Raw genomic sequence first — 8129 nt, 5'->3', positions numbered from 1 at the left:
CTGTTGTGGTCTGGTTACTGGGGAGATGAGGGGCCAATGAGGCCTGAGGACAGCAGCCGGGGAGGGACCAAGGCCACCGAAGAAAGCCGTGGGAGGGGAGACTGGGGAGGAGAGGCCGAGGAGGCCACGAGACCTGCGGGGAGCTCGGGTGCTATGAGCAGATGAGTTAGGGGAGCCCTGCGAGGGGCGGGGCTAGAAGGCTGCGATGGGCGCGGCTTCGGGGTCCTGCCAGGGGCGGGACCTGTGGGGGCGGGACTGTAGGCCTTGTGAGGGACAGGGTTGGGAGGGCCTGTGAGGGCGGGACTGTAGCCCTTGCGAGGGGCGGAGCTGTAGAGGACTACGAAGGGCGGGACTGAAAAGGCCTCTGAGGAGAGGGACTGGGTGGGCCTGAGGGGCGGGGCTTCAGGGGAGGGCAGAGCTGCCGGGGCCGGAGAGGGTTGGGGCTGGCGAACCTCAGCAGGGAGTCAGAAACCCGTCCAGGCCGGGGCTTCGGAGCCTTGAGAGGGGAGGGGGAAGGATACCTGTAGAGGGCGGGGCTGAGGGCATTGTGAGGGGTGGGGCTTCGAGGGCTGAAAGGGGCGTGGCTGGAAGAACACGGGAGGGGTCTGGTGGGAGGGCGCCGGAAGAGCGCGGATTCCCAAGATTTGTGGCGGGGGTGGGGGACGACTAACTCGGAGGCACTCAGGCTCAGAGATCCTGGGGAAGGAGGTCGAGATGGTCTATTTGGGGAGCACAGGGTTGTGAGGGCTGTTTCCAGGAGGGAGAGGCAGTAGCTAAAAGAGCCTGTGGAGGCAGGGCTGGGAGGGAAACGTCTGAAAGGCTTTGGAACTGGGCCAAGGTCCTTCGGGACGGGGCGTGAGAGATGCGTGTCTTAAGCTGATTAAGACCACGTTATTTTGAGGATTCATCAGCAGGCACGCGGTGCCGATGCCGGAAATTGTGAGGGGGGAGGAGCGCTCACCGCCGCCTCAGGTCCTCGAAGCGGCTGACTACGCATGCGCGGCCAACGGCCTCGGGAGAGGCAGCCAAAAACCCACAGCCGCTTTAGAGGTCCGCGCACTGAGAGGCGGAAGTGGGCGGGGCCTAGGGCGCTCCGTGCCGCGCCTGCTTTCCGGCCACGCCCCCATGCCGGCGCCCCTAGCCCCGCAGGGCACGCCCTGTTGACGGCAGGCTGTTGCCCCCTTGACGACAGGCGGCTTACCCCGTGGGCCTCTACAGAGCGGGCTGGCAGTAGGCACCGCTCCATGCAGGCTGGGTGTGCCCGATGCCTGCGGTTTCCTGTAGGAGGAAGCGGTCCGCGGGCGCTCAGCTCGTAGCTTTGGAGGCCCCGGAGGGGGAGATCCCCCCACCGCCCTCGGGTCCCCTGATTCTCCCCCTTCTATAGGGCCCTAGCATGGGGGACCCCCTGCCCCGAACACCCCCGGGGTGCCCAACTCTGGCGCTGATTCCGCTCTGGGAGCTTGATTCAGAGTCCTAGCCTCCTGTTCCCCACCTCCCCCCCTCAAATTCCATCTCCCTAGACCCTAGTCCCCAGACTCCTCCCAGGACCCAGGTCCAGTCCCCTTGCCTCCTTGAAGAGCATACGATCTCAGTCCCTCATTGTTCCCCCAGTGACCCAGGCTTTCTAACTTACCTGGGGAACTGATTTCAGACCTCCAGTCTCTTGTCCTTCTCAAAGATGTAAACTGCAACTTCTTTATTCCCCACCCCCAGGAACCTTCATTTTGTACCCCCAACTTTGTAGTCTTGGGACCCAGTGGACCCAAGATTTTGCCCCTTCCCCAAATCCTAGAGACCTTGATCTTGGGTCTCCCAGTACTGAATCCACTCAGGGCCCCAGTGTCTGGTATGACAAGCACATAACAACAGTGCTTACTTGGTGCCAGGCACTCCTCTAAGAACTGCTCCATGATGTATTTACTATTATTATTTCGATTTTACAGATAAAGAAACTGTGGCATAAAGAGATTAGTAACTTGCCCCAAATCACAGCTAATGAGTAAAGCAGTTTCAATTTGAATCCAGCCAGCATATCTCTATAGAGTCTGTGCTATTGTGATTTCCAGGTGTCCCGAGTACCCACGCAGTCACTGAACTGCCCTTCCCTCACCCCCTCAGGGAGCCCAGATGACCAGCCATTCTCCCTTCCTCTAGCTCTGGCCCAATCAGATACCCAGACATCCCATCGTTCAGTTCCCTTCCCTTGTACTGACCCAGGATTTCAGTTCTCCAGCTCTTAATTCCATATTCCAGATATCTGGTTCCCTGTCCCTCATTTTTCACCAAGCACCCAACCCTGCCAAGAGACCCAGGTACTTAGTGGTGATCACCCCCCACCGTAATTCAGTAACCCAAGAATTAAATAACAATGATAACAATAATAGTTGACATTAAGTCCCTGGTACTGCACTTCTGTTTAAAACCCTCCACTGGTTTCCAACTGCACTTAGAATAAAATCCAAACTCCTCCTCTAGGCTTCAAGGGCCCTCTTTGATTTCCCTTCCTACCACTCTCTCTCGTTCCCTATGTTCTGGCCACACTGGCCCTTCTGTCTTCTTCTCAAACAACCTGAACTTGTTCTCAAAGGCCTGTGCACATCCTCTCCCTACCCCGCATTCAGATGACTCCCGTCTGCAAGTCTCAGCTCAGATGTCACCTCCTCAGAGAGGCCTGGCCAGATCACCCTTTTAAAGTAGCCTCCCATCATTAGCAGTCTATTTTATTTCCTTCAAAGCCTTTATCACTATCTGAAATCTATCTTCTTCACGATGTTTTGTCTTTATCGTCCCTCTCCCTCAACTAGAAGGGAAACTCCATAAGAGCAGCAGGGCTCCCATCTGTTTTCTTCATTATTAACTCCTGGTTCATAATAGATGTCCAATGAATGTTTGACGAGGAAAGGAATAAACATGTTAGGTGTGTTAGTGTACTGGTATTACCTTATTCGTTTAGAATAAGTATCAGAATTATTATCAGTATTAGTATATTGTCAGTATTATGAGTAGTATTGTACCCACCTCATAGATTAGGAAACTGAGGCTCAGAGAGTTGAAATAATTGGTCAAGGTCCCCCGGGCAGGAAACAGTAGCCCTGGGTTCTTAACTTCCACCTCCTGCCCCCTTCTGGAGTTCCACACTTCCTCATATCCCATCCCCTGACCCCGACCATGGTGCCAACGCCACCAGCCCTCACCTCACTCCACACTGCAGGAATCTGGCCTCATCCCTCAGTCTCCCATCCCTCTGAGGATTCATTCCTAAGCCCCATCAAGGAAAGCAGACATCAGTCTCAGGACCAGTCCCAGAGCAGAGGCCTGAGAATCAAATCCTCCCACCCCTGATGCTTGCCCCACCTGAGGGCCCCAGCTCTGTTCCCTTCCTGCCAAGGACGCATCATCTCAACCGCAGGAGGGAGCCCCAGAAGATGCCTGTCTGGGGGCAGTGGGTGGGGGCCCAGAGAATGAGGAATCCGAGTGCCTGGGCCCTCCCTCTGGCTGCAGACCTCAGCTGGGTGTGGTGAGGGTGGGTATAAAAGGGTCAGTATATATTGAGAGGAGCAGAGAAAGAGAAACCAGGAGAGTGAGGAGAGAGAGGAGGAAGGAGGTACAGACAGTGAGGACAGGACCGAGAGAGACGAGAGGCAGAAGGAGAGAGAGAGGGAGAGAGGGAGACGGGGAGAGAAAGAGAGTTCCGGGATTGGAGGGGAGAAGGAGGGAGAGAGCAAGAGGGGAGAGGGAGGGAGGGAGGGAGAAAGGCGGTGAGAGGCGGGGGCCTCGACAGGGTGGAAGGAGGGAGGAGAAGGGCGGGGCACGGAGGCCCAAGCGAGGGACCAGACTCAACTCTGACTTTTTCCGCCGCGCTCGGTAAGTTTCCAATCCGTTATTCAGACTGGGATTCTTTCTTTACCTGGGTGTGCAGCAGTTTGGAAAGGAGACCCCCAGCTTGGGAGAAGCTTGGAAATCCTGGTAATTTAAGAAGTGATCTCTTTGCACTTGGGGTGGAGACTTGGGAAGGGGTGGAGCCCGGCAAAGTTTGAGGGTTCCCAACAGAGCCTCCCCACCCGAAAACTTCCTGCCGTTTTTTTTCCTGTGTCTGTCCACTCCCCCCGAGGACCCCGAGGTCAGGGCTTCTCGTGAGAACAAGCAGAGTCTGGGGACCCTTCAGCCACCTCCCCTCACCCCTCTCCCGCCCTTTCTGGACTCTTGAAGGGTCATGGGAAGCTGGCTCCTCCTTCTTGGGCCTCTCCCCACTCGCAACACGGATCTTGTCCACTTTCCCTACAAGGTGTCTAGTAGACACTAGTCTGGCAGCAGGGTGGGGTGCGGACATCATGGGCATAGCCAGGGGCTGGGGTTTCCCTGGTGTTTGGGAGGCAAGGGGGCGAGATGAGTCACCGACCAGATGACTCACCGGGTCCCCCTTCCTCCCCCCACCCCAGGAGAGGAGTGGGGTGACTCAAGTATGCCTGATTCTGGGGGCAGACCCCAGCTTCTGATGAATCTGAACAGGCGGCAATATGAATTTTCAGAACTTGGCCCATAGGTGCCCAGGGACAGCGCTCTGAGGAGATGGGGGCCACATTGCTAGTCTTACTCATTCCCGACCCGAGAGTCCATCCCTGGCCCCCTGCAGGCCCTGGGGAATTCAGGAGTCCGGGCCCCGGGCCCCCAGCCCCCTCCTCCTTCAGACCCAGGAGTCTGGAGCCCAGCCTCCTCCTCTCTCAGACCGGGAGTCCGGGGCTCCTAGCCCCCTTTTCCATTAGACCTGGGAGTCTGGACTCAGCCCCCTTCTCCACCAGAATTCAGACATGTCCCCCGCCCCTGTGCCAACCTCTTGACGTGATGGTCTCCTGACGTCCCCACCCAGGCTTCCAGCGCAGCCATGTCACTCCTCCTGCTGGTGGTCTCTGCCCTTCACATCCTCATTCTCATCCTGCTTTTCGTGGCCACTCTGGACAAGGTAAGCTTACTTGGAGTAGGAGCCTCCCGCTCTCCTGCAGACTCCTGCCACGCCCCTCCGCTAGTCACTCTGGCCCCGCCCCCTTTCCCTAGCACTCACCCTTCTGAGCTCTGCCTCCACCCTACGTGCCTCGCCCCGGCCCCACTTTCCTACTAAATCCATGCTTTCCCATGGCACCTTGCCCTTTTCCTAACCCTTCCTAGTCTCCCTAACTTTGTCCTTGTTCCTCTGTCCATCCCAGTCCTGGTGGGCCCTCCCCGGGAAGGAGTCCCTGAATCTCTGGTACGACTGCACATGGAACAGTGACAACAAAACGTGGGCCTGCAGTAATGTCAGCGAGAATGGTGAGGGGTGAGGGGCATTGGAAACTGGTCTGCAAAAGGGAGGGGTAACCCCAAGTATCCTCCCGGGACCAAGGATTGGGAACCCCCCAAGGTTTGAGTGGGCGGGTCTGGGTCCCCATGCTGAGTGACCGAAGCTGATGTATGATGACCCATCTATCTGGATGGTAGGGGGAAGTATGCTCATATTCTAAAGAGGATGGGCTAAAAGCCCCACTCCCTGTGATTCAGAAGGAATGGAGGCCACATGCTCTAGGTTTAAAGAAAGGGGGAAAAACTCCCAAGATCCTGAGAAGACATGATTATGTTTCCAAAGTTCTAAGGAGACAGGTGTTCTGAAGGGGTGGCTGGGAACAATCTTTCCAAGTTCCAATGGGGTGGACCACATTACGTTTCTAAAGAGGTGAGGCTGAATCCTTCTAAGGTTCTAAAGAAGTGGGGCCAGGTGCATCTGAGTTCTAAAGGGGCGGAGCTGCATCCATAGAAATTTTGAAGTCAAGGTGAAAGATTAAATGCTTTTTGCCTAAGAGCAAGTAAGAATTTTTGCTCTCCTTCTATACAACATTGTACTGCAGGTAGCCAAAGCAGCAAGGCAAGAAAAAGAAATAAAAGGCATAAAGATGGGAAAGGAAGAAGTAAAAATGTCTTGATTCCCAGTGAACATCTTTATATAGAAAATCCTAAAGAATCTGCAAACAACTTCTAGAACTGATAAGGGAATTTAGGAAAGTTACAGGAATTGAGGTCGATATAAGTGATACTACTAAGTATCTAAGGTTATATGTCTCTAAATGGAAGAAGGGTTGGTGGGGGCAATGACGAGCAAGCAGGTGGAGCTGGAACTCTGGACCTGCTGTGACTTCCACCTCTGTCTCCTATTGCAGGCTGGCTGAAGGCGGTACAGGTCCTCATGGTGCTTTCCCTCATCCTCTGCTGTCTGTCCTTCATCCTGTTCATGTTCCAGCTCTACACCATGCGGCGAGGAGGGCTCTTCTATGCCACTGGCCTCTGCCAGCTTTGCACCAGTGAGCACTGTTCCCTGGGAATTCAAGGGAAGGGAGGAGGTCTGTGAGGATGTGTGTGTGGGGTGGGGGGGAGGAGCTGAGAATGGACATCTGATGAATGAAAACAATTCTCAACAACCCAAAGACCACCTGAGCTTCCTCCCTTGGCGACCTCTCTGCCCCAGGGACTTAGGGGAGTTGTAGTTTTCAGTGACTTGGTGGTTTGTGGTGTGCAGCTCTGAGTTATGGGGGAACTGGCACTTAGGGCTTCAAGGAGCCAGGGCTGGGGAAGGGGGTGTGGACAAATAATTTAGATCCCAGGGATGAAGGGGTGCCAGCAGGGATAGGTAGCTAATTAATACGCCAGGAGAGAACTCTGAATCATAATAGTAGTGGTTTTATAATGTCAGCCAGCTGCTGTTTCTTGTGGACCTACTATGTATCAGACACTTCAGGGAGTTTTATGTACTTTTCAGTTTTTTGACTTCAGGTGCAAAGGACTAAGTTAATCATAGTCATCAGTTTGGGGGAACATTATCTTTCTAGGTTCCCTCTCGTTCTATTAATTCACTATCTGTGCGCTTGGCTTGTAGAAGGGTGCTCAAAAGTATTCCTTGAATGGATGGATGGATGAGTAGGTATTTTCGTCCCATTTAACGGATGAGTAAGGGGGCCCCGAAAAAATTAACTAAATTGCCCGAGGCCAGTCTGCAGTGGCCCCGAGGCACGGCGCTGGGGGAGGGAACCACAACTCCCAGCAGGCAGCGGTGCTGCGCACTCGCCCTCCCGCGGCTTCTTTGGCCCGTGGGTTGTTGGGAAATGCAGTCTTCTTGTGCGGGTCCTGCGTGACGCGTGGTTCCCATCTCCCCACAGGCGTGGCGGTGTTTACCGGGGCGCTGATCTACGCCATTCACGCCGAGGAGATCCTGGCGGAGCGCCCATCAGGGGGCAGCTTCGGTTACTGCTTCGCCCTGGCCTGGGTGGCCTTCCCCCTCGCCCTGGCCAGCGGCATCATCTACATCCACTTGCGGAAGCGGGAGTGAGGGCCGCGCGTCCCCTCGTCTCCCCAGCCGGCTCCCGGCCCCTCCACCTCACCCCAAAGCCCCCACCCCGCCTCCAGAAAATAAAACCATTTAACCGCTCGTTCTCCCTTTGCCTCCTTCCTTCCTTCCATCTTCTGGGACCCAGGCTGCTCGTGCCTGATCTTTCCTGAGTGGGGACAGCCCCCATCAGCAGCAGCTTGGTCTTCAGAACGTCTAGCTCCAGGCCCCCATCTCTCTCTAACTTGGGATACAGGAGCCCGCGGTCCCAGCAGCCCTTCTTCCCCTTCCACAGACCCGAGGGCCCCGGGCCCTCCGGTCTCAAAACTCAGGATTCCTCCCAAGACTAGACCTTCAGGCACTTCTAGGTAAGAACCAGGAATCTGTGTTTCCAGTCCTCTCTCCCTGGCCAAGGGTCTCTCTCAACCAGCGAGGCTGTGTGTCTTGTTCTAGATTGCTGTTAGACAGGCTGGGACCTGGGACCCTTTGCTACCTTGCTTGCACCTGGACAAATATTTCCTCCAGCTACAAAATACAAAGAAACTATAAGGGACTAACTGCGTGGATGTGCACTTGGGGCAAATTCTGAACAACAAGATACGAAGAGACCAAAAAGCCCAACTGCCACTTCTGAAGAACCAGGAGCAAAAGCAGGGTACTGCGCGTGCCCACTGCACACACCACCGAAGAGGTGGGCAAGCCACCTAAGCCACTCCTCTGGCCCAAACCCTGGACACACCCCTACCCTGGACACACCCCTACCCTCACCCCATAGAAGGGGCCA

The 8129-nt window shown here is 55.4% G+C and overlaps 1 protein-coding gene across 3 annotated transcripts; it reads left to right on the top strand.

The window, feature by feature from the left end:
• The first annotated feature begins 3758 nt into the window (after positions 1-3758).
• EMP3 (epithelial membrane protein 3 (MAM blood group)) lies at positions 3759-7441 on the top strand. 3 transcript variants are annotated; one of them, XM_060000494.1, is made up of 5 exons: positions 3759-3864; positions 4868-4960; positions 5202-5304; positions 6186-6326; positions 7179-7441. In XM_060000494.1, exons 2-5 carry the CDS (start codon positions 4883-4885, stop codon positions 7346-7348), a joined length of 492 nt encoding a protein of 163 aa, XP_059856477.1. In that variant the 5' UTR covers positions 3759-3864; positions 4868-4882; the 3' UTR covers positions 7349-7441. The 3 variants fall into 3 exon arrangements, with proteins under 3 accessions (XP_059856477.1, XP_059856476.1, XP_059856478.1); XM_060000493.1 differs by having other exon boundaries at positions 3768-3864; positions 4800-4960; XM_060000495.1 differs by lacking the exon at positions 3759-3864 and adding an exon at positions 3949-3966.
• The last annotated feature ends 688 nt before the right edge of the window (positions 7442-8129 follow it).

This window comes from Delphinus delphis, chromosome 20 (assembly GCF_949987515.2).
Source record: "Delphinus delphis chromosome 20, mDelDel1.2, whole genome shotgun sequence".
In the NCBI taxonomy this organism is placed as follows: domain Eukaryota; kingdom Metazoa; phylum Chordata; class Mammalia; order Artiodactyla; family Delphinidae; genus Delphinus; species Delphinus delphis.
This window is presented reverse-complemented; position numbering and strand designations above follow the sequence as displayed.

Coding starts and splice junctions, on each gene's coding strand:
- EMP3 (XM_060000494.1), top strand. CDS start 4,883: ATGTCACTCCTCCTGCTGGTGGTCTCTGCCCTTCACATCCTCATTCTC. Junction 4,961..5,201: donor TCGTGGCCACTCTGGACAAG/GTAAGCTTACTT, acceptor TGTCCATCCCAG/TCCTGGTGGGCCCTCCCCGG. Junction 6,327..7,178: donor CCTCTGCCAGCTTTGCACCA/GTGAGCACTGTT, acceptor ATCTCCCCACAG/GCGTGGCGGTGTTTACCGGG.